Source organism: Pelmatolapia mariae, linkage group LG18 (assembly GCF_036321145.2).
Source record: "Pelmatolapia mariae isolate MD_Pm_ZW linkage group LG18, Pm_UMD_F_2, whole genome shotgun sequence".
NCBI classification, from domain to species: domain Eukaryota; kingdom Metazoa; phylum Chordata; class Actinopteri; order Cichliformes; family Cichlidae; genus Pelmatolapia; species Pelmatolapia mariae.
The window spans coordinates 9,213,797-9,227,500 of record NC_086243.1 but is presented as its reverse complement, the minus strand read 5'-3'; the positions used below and the strand labels follow the sequence as shown (position 1 = coordinate 9,227,500).

Here is a 13,704-nt window from a genome sequence, read left to right as displayed (position 1 = left end):
AGTTGATAAAATAAATTAAAAATTTTGTATTGTTCGATACACATGCGTACCGAACCGAAAGCACTGTATCGAACGGTTCAATATCGATACGAGTATCGTTGCACCCCTAGTATATATGTATATATATGTATGTGTATATATATGTGTATAAGTCACACATTAATAAATAGCTGGAAAAGAAACGTGTAGTTGTAGCAGTAACCAGTGTGTTAATAGTCAGTTGATATGCAGCTAATTAAATGTTTTTCTTTTAAGATGACATTTGTTGGCTTCAGGCTCTCATTAAGTGAGAATTTATTAATTCTTCTGAACTGCTGACCATAAAATACATAAATTAAATACATTTAATACCTTTGTTTATTGGAAACGATCACATTTTCATGAAAACAAAAACAAAAACAAATGGATTAAGTAATAATAAATTGTCACTTAATTATTAGCCAAGGATAATTGTTACAGTGTGTCAAGTGCATTCAATAAAGCAGTAAATTCTGAAACTCTGTACTTTGTACTGTAGTTTCCGTAACAGAGAGATCGATTTAATCATCTTCCATGTTGTCTAACGTTACGGCTCAGCTCTAAATTATAGCATGCAGCTTAAACTAAAACGTAGGATCTGCATTCTGTACACGGCTTGTCTGGCATGTGAGCTGAGGCTGTGAATGAGCTGGTATGTTTAGTGTCATTTCAATGTCACACACACACACACACACACACACACACACTGTCAAAGCCTCTGGCATGATGTATGGCCAGGCATCCAGATGGCAGTAAGGCACTGAGCGCTTTAGCCTCTGGTGGTATGCATACTTCCTCACCTATGACCTTGGCACAAATGTGCACATGCAGATTAAGTGAGACCCGAGAACCTCGACCCATTCTCTGCTCCCTCTGATCCTGTCCTCCTTTTTATTTCCTTTTTATTTTTGTGTGTCCCAGTCACACCCATGAAGATTTACAGCTAAATCTCAGTCATCATGAATTTTTACTTACATTCACAAACCTGAATTCTGATCTTAAGTTGTGAATATGTAGACGTTTCCTTAAATGATTATTTGCAGCAGCGTTTTTATTTGATTAAAAATGCTGATTGTAATATTGGTAGTTACATGATTTTTGAAAAACAACAGTGAAGAGGAAGAGGAAGCTCAGATTTACCCAATGTGAAACTAAGACATGCGACATGGAATTGGGGGGAAAAAGAGGAAGGGGAAAAACTATTGAAGGAGGTTAAAGTTATGAGTTTCAGTACCATGTCAAATGTTCACAAGGCAAAATATAACGTGTATTTGTGGGAGTAAAAATGATCTTTCTCTTTTTTCAAAAGAATTGGAGGCTCTGTGAAAGTAATATGTATTTGCTTCATGTTAAATTCTATCACACTTTATTTATCGTCCTAACCTAGCATCCTTATCAGCTTTAGTTACTCTAAACATGTGTGTATGCCTGGTCAGAAGTATGCATGAAGTAGAGAACAGGATGCACATGCTTTATCTGGCCTTCAGTGTTGTTCTGCACGTTTTAAATGACCCTCTTAAATCCCAGCTGTTTGGGCTGAAGGGACAGTGGAAAGCAAACACCACGCGCACTCGCGTGCCCCTTTAACACTTCCTAGAAAGACAACATGAGAGCTGAGGATTATAAAGCTTGGAGGTCTATCTGTCTCTTAGTCTCAGTCACACTCACACACACACACACACGTTCAGTCTTTGTCTCCTCATCGCTCTCCCACACACACATACACACACACACATGCACACACCTCTGTCCGCAGTGGATTTACTGAGCGTGCCTGCTCACCCGTGATTCAGGTGAAATGGAAATCTTTCTACGAAAGGGGTGATTAGAAAGGATTTGTTGAGGATAATATTTCTCATGACAGCTATGAAATATTGTGAGTGAATGGAAATCATTAAAGGGCTTGAATCAGTGCCCAGCTGCGATTGATCCTAACAGTGAGTTTGCTGGGTCAAGGCCATGGGACAGGCCATATTTCAAGAACACCATTTTCATTAAGTTTCCACTTTTAGACTTTTACTGCTCGAAACTCAAGTTAACGGCCGGTGGTGACAGCTTACTGAGAGAGAAGAGATGTTGCTTTTGTTCATAGATGGGAGAAACCAGGTGTGAATTACTAGACGCACCATAATATGATGTTATCACGACACTTCACTGACAATATGATATTGTTGCAATTTTTAATATTTTGCAATATGCTGAGTATTGTGATAACATGTATTGCAATTTAGCAAATTATGCCTTCAAACTTCTTTTTTTTCCACCCCTAATAACCAGGTGGATCTAAACCAGTGTTACAGGTAAAGATTGTACTATAAAACATTAAAAATGCTAAGGGAGCCACTGTGCCACAAATCCACAGTCGACACCCCAGACCATAGCTTCATCAGCTTCCTCTCTGGTCCTTGCTGAATCAACATTTTCCAAGCAGCAGTGAACTCAGCATTGCAGCAGCATAGCCAGCAGTCAAAGTTCTTCTTTAGTATCGTGGAGTAGTGAATCATACCGTAGGATTTACAGTGGTTTTCACAGTCAGTGAGCTGAAGTCATCCCTTAAGGGGAAAAGATTTGGTCTCTGATGAGAAGTTGTGGGTGGGTGGACGTCGCTGCCATTTACTGTAAGGAGAAATGTCTTTTTACATGGGTGCTTCTTAGTGATGGGAACCCAAATTAGCTGTAAGCAGAATTTATCTGGGACCTTAAGAAGAAACAGGTCTGTAATACAATGTAAGACTAACCTGTAGAAACCCACGTTGCATGTCTATAGAATTAACTTTGAAATGGTACTTCATTATTAGAATATTAGTATTCCTTTACAGGTAAAAACCTTCTTTGTCAGGACTCAGTGTTTTATTGTGGAAGAATAGAAATCACACTGACCATTTGGCAGACAATAGGTCTGTTGGTGGAAAAATATACTGATATTAGGGAATTAAGCCAGCAAAGAAGATCTTGTTAGCCTGTGTTCTTTTAATTTTTTTAATTAATTTATTTTTTTTGCTGCATGTCATCATTCATTTATTTGTCTTGCATTGATTGTTTTTAACCGGCAAGAACTGGCAGTTAATTAATTGTGAGGAATAGAAATAAGGGGTCATGTTTTGTCTGAGCTGTTTGCCGGTGATTCTGAAAAGACAAAAATTTCTTTCAGAGTGGTAAAAGAGAGGTAATGTGAAGTCGCTGCACTGTCGTAGAAAAAGGAACTGTGTTATTGAAAGAGGAAGTCAAGAGTGGCAGAGAAAGTATGTGAAACTGGTGCAGAACATGTGTGAGGACAGCGAGACAGTGGTGAGGTGTGCAGTAGATGTGACGGATGAGTTGAAGGTGGGGCTGCAATTACATCAGGAATGAGCTTTGGGCACCTTATTGTTTGCTATGGTGATGGGCTGAAGTAAAAGAGAGCCTGGAGAGGTGGAGTTATGCTATGGAGAGAAGAGGAATGAAAGTTAATAGAAGCAAGATAGAATACATGTGTGTGAATGAGAGTGAGGTGGATGGGAAGGTGAAGATGGAAGCAGCAGAGGTGGTGATGGTAGGTCAGTTTAAATACCTGGGGTCTTCCAAACCAAGATAGTGTGAACATTTAAATATGTTGAAGAATGAGCTGCCAGACAAAAGGGAAAGGGGAAGACCACAGAGAGAAGCTGTTGTTGTAGTGAAGGAGGACAAGCTGAGGAGGATGCTAGCATAGGCTGAGATAGAGGTAGAAGTAGAAGTATCCCTTTCATTGAACTGCAGGTAGATACATAAAGGAGATGAAACTTTTAGAGACAAGTGTGTTTTGTTTCGTTAGAGTGAAGATTTCAAGCTTTAATTCCTCGACATAGTGTAAGTCATTCTTTATTTTTTTCCCTAATGAAAGTTTCCTTTCAGGTGAAGGCTGCCGGATAATTGATAAATCTTAGTCTGACAGTAAAAGTGGTTTCATGAGTCACATGAATTTTGTTTTAATGATAAGATGCAGACACACTGAAGCCATACATTTAGTTTTGATAGCTGATGACCTGTCATTCTTTTTAGAATATGTAACTAATTCAGAAACTATTCTGCAGATTAGCTTATCTATGACTTGGATAGATACTATAACTTGGACATCTATTCATGCAAGTAATAAATATAATACAAATTCAAAAGAAATGCAATACTTTCCACTAGATTACTCACACACATATAGTGCACCAGAGCTATACTGTCCAGTTACTACCCTGATTATGTTTCCACCATACAAGCTCCACAATTAGGAGTAGACATCGGGGATTTCATCCAGCTCCTGTTGAAAAGCTTAGTGTTGCCCCCAGAGCCTGCAGCCTACCCACCAACAGTCATAAAGAGAGGAGGGACCCAGGATTTGCAGTCCTTTTAGTCTTTCAGGACGCTTAACAGTCTCTTAAAGGTAGGTTTAAACAGGCCGCGATGCTTGGGCTGGGAACACTTTTTCATTACACCCACAGCTTGTCTGCTGTGCTCTCCATCACGGGGACAGAGAAGGCGTTTACATGTTTTAACAGGCTCAGCTCTGTCCCCCCTCGACACGTGCACACACACACAGACACACACACATGCACGCACACACACACACACACACAAGATGAGTGTATTCTGATGATGCTGGTGAATGAGCAATGCACTTTATATTATCCACATGTCCAGAAAAAATGCAATCTTTTCCTGCAAAACAAAAGCTCTACTTTTAAGGTGCTTATCATTGGCTACAAACCGATTTTTTAAAATTCAGGTTGGTGCGGAAAAATATTTTCACAGCGTCCTTCACCGTTGCCCTTCGCTATTATCAGTCTGTGGAGCAGCCTATAACTGAGTGTGTTAACTTCATCAGGGGGCAGCTGGTGGGCAGCAGTGACCCGGCGTAACACCGCAGCTCAGCACCGCTCCATTTATCATGGCCTCAATTCACCACAGATCCCTTCTGTTTTCTCGTCTCTCCTGCGGCTCATCTTTTCTTTCACTGTCTCTTACTTTGGACAGTTTATGCAGTTAAACATTTCAGATAAACAGGAAAGGTATCTGCTGTTACTCAGCAGTGCTGTGTTGTTTATACTGCACTGTACGTTTTTTTTATTTCGTTCTGTATGCCTACACGTTTTACATGATTCGAGAAAGTTAGAAACTGGATGGACAAATGTATCATTAGACACTTTAAAGAGAGAAATACACTGATGGAGGGCTCGCTGTATGACCCCAATTCAAAATGTGCACTTCAGCGCTCTGTGAAAATCTGCATGGAAAAATTGTTTAGGAATTTTAGAAAAATGTGTATCAAAGTAAAACATGCTTAAAAAAAAATCATATTCATAACTAAATGGTAACTGCAGTCTGAGTTTCTTGTGGAAACTATGGATGTCTCTTTGTTATCAACCCACAGTTTGAAAATCCAATACCCAGAGTATTAATCAGTGAATACTGCGTTGCTTAGTTTAACTTCTATGAAAACACCATTGAAGCACAGTTTTAGAGAAGCCTGTGTTGCCATACATCTTTCTTTCAGGGCAGACTTTCCTTACTTTAGGAAAACAAACACACCCGCATGTATTGCAGGAGTTGGCATCTGGATGCTAAATTGACCTCCATCCATTCCAGACCGTCAGTCCAGACCAATTCCCAGGCTCTGAACTGCTAAGCAGTTAAAATCCTCACTTTCAAAACTACAGCAGCTGGTAACCTCAGTTCTCAAATACGTGCAGAATGTTGTTAAGATCATAGGCAATGCAACACTGTGAATCCCACCCCGTCATGACTATTTTTAAAAAATGTTGTTGGCCATTAAGGTTGAAAGCTCTTGAGATTTGCATCTAAAAATCAGATCCTGGTTACTCCACTAAAAAAGTAAATTCATATAAAGAGGTTTCATTTAAGATTGAGCTGTAAGAGGGACGGAATAATAAAACACGAAACACGAATCCATAGCAGGGGTAAAAGAGGAGAGGTCAGCTTGTACTGCTAGAGTATGAGTTGATATTACTGCCCTATAAATACACTAAAAACTTGGACACAGTAGGTTTCTGTGGACCTATTTTATAGTAAATGCAGAATCGCTGACCTACAGTGTGTGTAACTGTGTATTATGAATGCGTGCATCCAAATCGTATCACTTACATTTGCAGAAATAATTATGCGCAAACCATGTGTTTCTTGGGAGGCGTACGCATATCACGGCTGATAATTGATTTTATATTCAGTTCTACTCTTCCAGCAATAATGGAAATGACATAATCGAGATAAAAGGATTATTCTGCAATTTTTTTTCTAATGCAAGTAAGGTAAACCACGACATTTTGGATTTAGATTTTGAGCGAGAAACAAGAATTTAAAAAAAGAAAAGAAAATTGACAAATTCCAACTTTAAAAAGTGGTGACATCATGGTGACGTCAATATTGACCAAAATAATAATTTTTTAACTTTAATTACGCAGTCTTGCTGCTTTTGTTCCACTGCTGTATTGTGTTGCGTGCCTCTCAAATTTGTGGAAGTCTGCTTCCGGAGGACCAGATCACAGAACAGAGGAAGAGGTGAAGGAATAAGAGCAAAAAATGAATGTTGTGCAGTGGGCCGCAAATAACTGGCCTAAGGACATCAACAGGACTGGAGTGGAGTCGGAGATGGAGAAGAGAGCGAGAGGAGGCAAAACAAAAGAGGAGCGAGTGTCAAGGATATAAAAGTGGAAGGAATAAAGAGTGACATGGACTGAGGGGAGGAGGAGATCATGCATGTGTAAACAAATACTCTGTGCTGTCCCAGAGTGCTTTAAAGATTTTTTTTCCTCAATGGCATCAGTTGGAGTGATGGGGAAGTGTCGTGTGTGTACGCAGACGCACATGCGTTGTTCTTTTATTCTATTTTCCTCTTCACCCAGATGTCCACACAGCAAGGTCCAGATGGCTTGGATGTCCTCTATACTGGAGAGCTTTATACACACAAACACAGACAAAGCAGCATGGCCATGTTTTTCTCCCTCTCAGAGGGAAGATTAACTCTCCTCATTAGGGCTCCCTCCGCCTCTCCACCTCTCGCCTGACACTCTCCTCCCCCTCCCTTTCCTGTTGGCTTGACTCATCCTCATTGGCTGCTTTTATCAGGACCAGTGCTGAGTGGATCACCGTGGCTACAGGACATGGGAGCGGGGAGGAGGTGGGATGGGTTGATGTTGCCACGGTAATAGAAGAGGCGACCACTCGCCAAATCATCGAGTGGGGAAAAAAAAGTGGAAGCGTGTGGAAAGCGGTTTAGAGGGTTAGGGCTCGAAAGGAGAGGAGGGGGGAAAAAACAATAACAACAGGCAAGGGATTAGGCATCGACCGAGCAATCAGGAAGTCCATTTAGGGCAAAGCAGAGTCCAAAATGCTCCCAGACTTCAGTCGGCATCGTTAGAGCCGAGCCGCCGGAATGAATAAAAAAACCACACAAAGAAGGAAGGAGCTAATTCAGGTGAAAAATGAAAGACGTCACCCGGACGACCGTTGCCACTGCTTGCTGTGATTTTTCACTGCCGATGAGTAAGAGGAGGTAAGCTGGTCATGGTAGTGCCTGGGGCATGGAAATGGAAACGGAGAGAGCCGTCGCTGGATATGAGGAGCATGCGTCAGCATTAAGGAAGGGTGAACAAGAGTCAGAGAGAGAGAGAGAGAGGCAAGCAGTGACAGCAGAGATGAGCACAACTGAGCACAAGAGAGAGATTGAGGTTAGAAGCTGATGTGAGGATACAAGCGGAGCCTGTTAGACTTTTCACCTTCTGTGCCACACCTTGGCTTCATCCTCCTAACACTCCCACCTCTTGACTGCAGCAGCTCCAAGGACCCAGGCTGGAATTTCATTGTCTGAGGGACAATAATCGTCGCTGAATGACTTCTGAATGATCATTTTCACACCCCAGAAGCTTCTTAATGCTGCTGACATATGAAAAGGACAGACCGTTCAAGAGGATTGCATTCTGTATATCTTCTCAAAAGCGGAGCTACTCCTGCCTGCACGAACTGAATTGAGTTATTCATTCTGTATTAAGAATTATTGTTTGCAGATTATCAGCACAATTACACTTCTGAAAACTGTTTCCATGAAGATCAGCAGCTTTGTTTTCAGAGACTAGTCAGTTCCTGTCACAAAGGTGTGAAAATGAAGAACTCATTGTCCGGCCATTTTAAACGAATGCTGACTCAACCTAAACGATAAAGACAATGAAGGTGGGTATTACTGGATGCAGGAGTGACAGCAGAGTTAGCAGAGTAATAAGACGTATTGTGCCAGGCGTTGCGGAATAATGCAACGCCGCTCCGTGAACGACGCCCAGAATATCGCACTTGTCTTCCTGCATGGATGTCGAAGCGAGCTGACTGACCGACTGAGTGTGTGGGTTGCTCACTGGGCTGGAGCAGCAGCTATTTGAGGACACGTAGCACCCGAACAGGTACCGGCTGGGTCTCAGAACTCCACCATGGGGGAGACGGCAGAATACCAGAGACTACAGGAGACGACAGAGTCGGATTACCAAAGGCTGCCTAGCGATGATGAAGAGGTAGACCTATACAGTTCCCTTTATTTTACAGTAGTAGGTAATAGTAGGTAATGGACTAATTTCAGCCAGCAGTATGAACCTGTCAAAGGGAAATGAAATGATGATTTATGGTTTCATAGGTGTCTCTGTATTTAAAATCATTGCCGTTGTGAGCATGTATCTTGTCTTGTTCAGTGTCACATTGGCTGTGTCCTGTCCAAAACACTTTGGTGAATGTACACAGCTGTTTTCCTGTGACATGGCTTTCACTCCTCAGTCAGTGTCGGGCCGGGTTTCCCGACATTTAAGCATCCTTTTTCCCTTCGTGTCAGTTTGCGTACTGATGGGTTAGCAGCACCTGATCAGGTGATCAAGGTGGTCCATCATTTTTAGTGTTAAATAATGTGGAAAATTTATAAGCTTTTTTTTTCTTCCCCCAAACAGACTCTTTGACACATCAGAGCATAAGGGGTAAACAAAGACAGGTGTAAATACTGGATGCCATTAAGTTTACTTTAGTTTCAGTGGCATTGCTTGTGCGTGTTCATTGTCACACTATCCCGGCTTGCTGAAACACAATATTACAACGGCCATTGTTCTTAGTAACACCTGTGGCAAGACATACGTCTGCTGAGGGGGAAAAAAGTCTGGTTGGATTGTGCGAACATAACTCCACTTCATAGATCTCCCAAAGTGCTCATTCATCTGTCAGACAGTACTAGCTCTTTTACCCATGTATGTCAGTAGCGCCCTGCTCAGCCACCATGTACCCACGCGCAACACACGGCACTTCTCGCCCACACACGAGACCGAGTTATTGCATGCAGAGCCATGAGGTCACTGATGAAGTGCTGCAGAATGAGGTTGGTGAGAGGCAAACTATGACATTTTATACCCTCCCACCTATTCTGCAAACCCACACACAAACACACACACACTATTTCACAAATGCTGTGAAGGCCCGACTCTTTTTTTTTTTGTTTTGTTTGGCTTTTAGGCTGGCCGTTTAATTTCCACATCAAACCATTATGAAACATCTCTGTTGCCTTTTTTTTTTTTTTATGTTTTCGACATCAGAAGAAAGTGTGTAGAATCACTGAACTCAGAGCTAGATAAATAAATTCACCAGGTCGGTAATTCACTGTTTTACCCTTTTTTGTAGAGATGTTGTAAACTGAATAGTTTCAACAGTCTGCAAGTGCATTAGATGTCAGGGGTGTGTGTTGCTGTCATGTTTAGGCTGGAATAGATTATTTAAAATTCAGAGTTGGCTTAAAAAACAAGAAAAAACTGGTCTTTACTGTATTTTCAATGTGATTAAAATGTGGCTAAAGCAGTTATTACTGGTAACTAAAACTAATTTTGAAAAAACAGATAAAAGTAAAATAAAAGTAAAAATTGGACTTAAAAAACCCTGAAACGTATTGTGAATAATAATAAATAAACAAAACAATACAGTTTTATTTATATAGCACATTTAAAAACCCGAAGGCACACCAAAGTGCTTCACAGTAATACGGAGAAACAACATAAGTCAATAACAGAGTACAGATCAGGCACTAGCACAGACAGAATGGAGGCACTAATAGACCGGAAGAGTTAAGTAAAATGGGTATCAAACCTCAATACAGGAGTAAAATTAATAATAAAATAATACATTTAATAAAAAGTTTAAAAAGGGTATTAACTGGTCAGGAAAGCCAGGTTAAATAAGTAGGCTTTCAATCTTGATTTAAAGGATTGGACAGAGTCCGAGGCACGAACAGAAGCAGGGAGGCTATTCCAAAGATTGGGTGCAGCTGAGGCAAAGGCACGATCGCCTCTGCTCTTCAGTCTAAACTTAGGTCTAAAACACACAGGAAATGTTAAGTCTTTGTTCATTTGGTCAAATTTGTTCTTTGTAACTATTTATATATAAAATATTTTAAATTGTGATATGTAAGCTGCCTGCACAATGTTTCTTTTTGTATTTCTTTTTATACAATTTTTACTGTAATGTGTATCCTAAACTTCTTAAAGTTATCCTGTAACAAAGTAAACAAAATAAATATCAAAACTAATTTCTACCATTAAATGTAAAAATGAAACAAGAAAATAAGAAATTAATTCAAAATTTAAAAACAAAAAATCTAAATTTAAACAAAAAACTAAAAACAAACTGAAAATATGTAATAAAAAAAATTGCCTGAACAGAGTGATTTCACTATTGGTGAGAATAACAATTTGAACTTTTTCAAAATGAAGGATGTTTTTTTTTATGTTTTTATTTATTTTTTACTAATTTACTTATTATGTTTGTTTAAGCATTTTATGGTGGCTTTTGTTTAAATTGAATTGGGTTCAAATTTGACTCACTACCGCTGCTACTTCAAGCAATGCCCTGCGCTGGTCTTCCCCGACATGTACTGGGTTTCAGCCCTCCGGGACCTGCTGTTGATAAGCAAATATAGGGAGAAGATAAATGAATGTGTAGATCTGTGCGGCAGTTTAAATGTCATACTGTCCTGTGTGTGTTGAGGATCTGTGTACTAGTTGAGCAGAGTTGAACCGATGGACGCTGCAGCTGTTGTGCTCTGTTTGGGGCTGAATCAGATCAGTCTCCTTCCACAGCTGCAGCTTTGTGCTGAGTACAGCGGTTTTTCTAGGGTTAGCTTTCAGCGCCACAGCCTGCAGCTGCCTCATCTTATTCTGAAACTGAGTGAAAAACACTAAAGGGTAGATGTACCGGCGTGTATGGAAAATACTAGAAATACTTATTGTGTTATTAGAGTGACCATTTTATTCTCCACACAGATATCTTATGGATGTTTTTCCCCCTGTGGAGGATGAAGGGATTAGCGGGCAAGCCTTATCTGAAAATGATGAATTTGTGTCGCCCGTGAGTATGGCTGGGCATCCACTGTGTTTGGAATAATATGAATGTAATAAGTAATTTCTTTTGATTGAGCTACCTGCTGTGATAGATTTTGAGTTCAATCATTTTATTCATGATATTTGATATTTATTTTAATGGCCCCTCCTTCTCCCCCTTAACCTGCTTTAAGGGATCAAAGAAAGGATTGCTCAGTACGGGTGTATTTCATTGTTTTGTGGGGGTTGTTTTTTACAGTCTGGCATTATGCATATTAGGTCAAGCTACCAAAACAACATTTGTTGACAAAACACAGCACATATGTTCCTGAAAACTGGAAGTGATGACCTGGAAGCAGGCCACTGGCATCCAGAGCTCTCATCTTTCTCATAATCGGTTCATGGGCACATTAACGCCCACAGCCTCATACCGCCTCTCCCCTCCTGGCTTTGTGAGTAATGAGTTCCTGTGGACGGTAAAGGGATTTAAGGAAAACGTAAAAGCCAGACCTTGGGAGATAGTTGCTATCTGTGACATTAGGAATGATGGATCTCTGTGTGTCTGTGCATGCTGTCCTCTGTCAGAGGTTTTTGTGTGTTTGTGTAGATATTGTTCTAGCACAGTTTCTTAAGGGATTAATGTAGTTCTACTACTCCTTCTTCTTCACTGTGCATTTTTGGCACCCGGCCCCCAAAACGCAGTTTGATGTTTTGTTACCAAAATGTTGGAACTTAGCTTACTGGGCACCAGTGTATTTCTAAACTAACTTAATTCCCAACAGAGTGCCTCAGGATGAATCTAGTCGGTGTGCATGCCTTTGCATGCCTTCCTGTATACAGTGAGCATCATATTACAGAATCTAGAAGTGTGTGTGTCTGTGTGTGTGTACCCGTTTAGACATCTGTGTGGGGACCAACAGCCACTAGTCAGCACAAAAGTGCCTGTCCTCACAAGTTTGATGGCATTTTTAAGACTCAAAATGTAGTTTTAGTGTCACAGTTACAATTAGGTTATGGTTGGGTGGAGGCTAGTGTTAGGCAAACATTTTTGATGGTTAGGGTTAGGGTAAGCGGCTAGAGAAACATTATGTCAACTAGATGTCCTCACTAAGATATCAACACGAGAATGTGTGTGTGCGTGTATGTGCATGTGTGTTTCAGTACTGTAACATAATAGAGCTCGCAGCCTTTTGTTCTTCATAATCTTATTAGCTAGAAAGGTCCTAATCTGATGTCTGGTCATGATAATGTAATCTTCACGGTCAAACATTTAACTTGGGCTTTATAGTATTAGTGTCCTTTTGTAAAGCCACTCAGTCAGACTCCTTTGTGCATGCATGCGAGGTCAGTTAGCAGTCTTAATGTAAGGCTAGTAGCAGTAAATCTGTTAAAAAAAAATCCAAACAGTTTTATCTAATTGAATAAATTTCATTGATCTTGATAAACGGGTCACATTTAGCCTATCCGCAAATGAGTTGCTGTGCAAATCAGCACCTGAGCTGCGGGCTTATACATTCATATTTCCTGCATATCGTATTTCCTTTTGTATTCTGGTTTGGTGCAATTTGATGTGGCCATGCTAGTGTTGTTCCTAGAAAATCAGACATGAGCTTCCTCCAGGGTCGTCACCACAGGTGATCAGGTTATTGTGATGTGATATATGTAGAACTTGTGTGGAAAAAGACGGCATGTAAAAGTTTATTTAGCTTACTTTAGCTTTCTACTTTAGCTTTATTACCATGAACATTGCACAGTGGTGTATTTTGAACCGAACTAGGGCGTAAACCAAACCTCAGTCAAACCAAACAGACAGTGAAAACTGAGAAAAAGAAAAGAAAATCAAGAAAATCAACCAATTATCAACTGAAATTATGTGTTTACTAAACTATCAGCAACTACTTTTCTATCAACTGATGAATGAAAATTAAAAAAGATAAAGAAGAGATGGGAGAAAAACCATCTGATGAGTGTTGATGTTGCATAGATTGTTCACCAGAGGGCACTCTGCAACTTCGCTATGGCACCACGCATGTATGGACGCCCAACCAACCAGTTGATCTGAGCAGTGTAAATGAGTAAGCAACTACACAAAATAAGTGTTATGGAAATCTGTTTGTTTTGTTTTTATGAAGGAAAAAAATACTGGCCAATATATCAAAATATCACATGTTTAAGTCACTAAATATTGGTATTGTTTAACACAATTGCCATCAATATAGTCATATTGTGACTTACTGTAACTACACGGTAATGCCAGATAGAGCCCTGGTTTTAAATGTTATCTGGTTCTGATTTAAAAAATGACCATAGTTTTCATCCAATTCATCCAAAC

General features: G+C 40.2%; 1 protein-coding gene across 5 annotated transcripts in view; it reads left to right on the top strand.

Moving 5' to 3' along the window:
- Nucleotides 1-13,704, top strand: part of tnk2b (tyrosine kinase, non-receptor, 2b) — a 63,060-nt gene that overhangs the window by 20,614 nt on the left and 28,742 nt on the right. For 3 of the 5 annotated variants that reach the window (XM_063461486.1, XM_063461488.1, XM_063461484.1), the window contains exon 1: nucleotides 7,188-8,543. The exons of 1 other annotated variant lie outside the window; for it this stretch is intronic. In XM_063461486.1, the coding sequence (XP_063317556.1) occupies nucleotides 8,463-8,543 (81 nt within the window). In that variant the 5' untranslated portion in view covers nucleotides 7,188-8,462. Of the gene's footprint in view, nucleotides 1-7,187; nucleotides 8,544-11,318; nucleotides 11,401-13,704 lie in introns of those variants that run through there. One more of the 5 variants, XM_063461485.1, reaches the window with a different exon arrangement.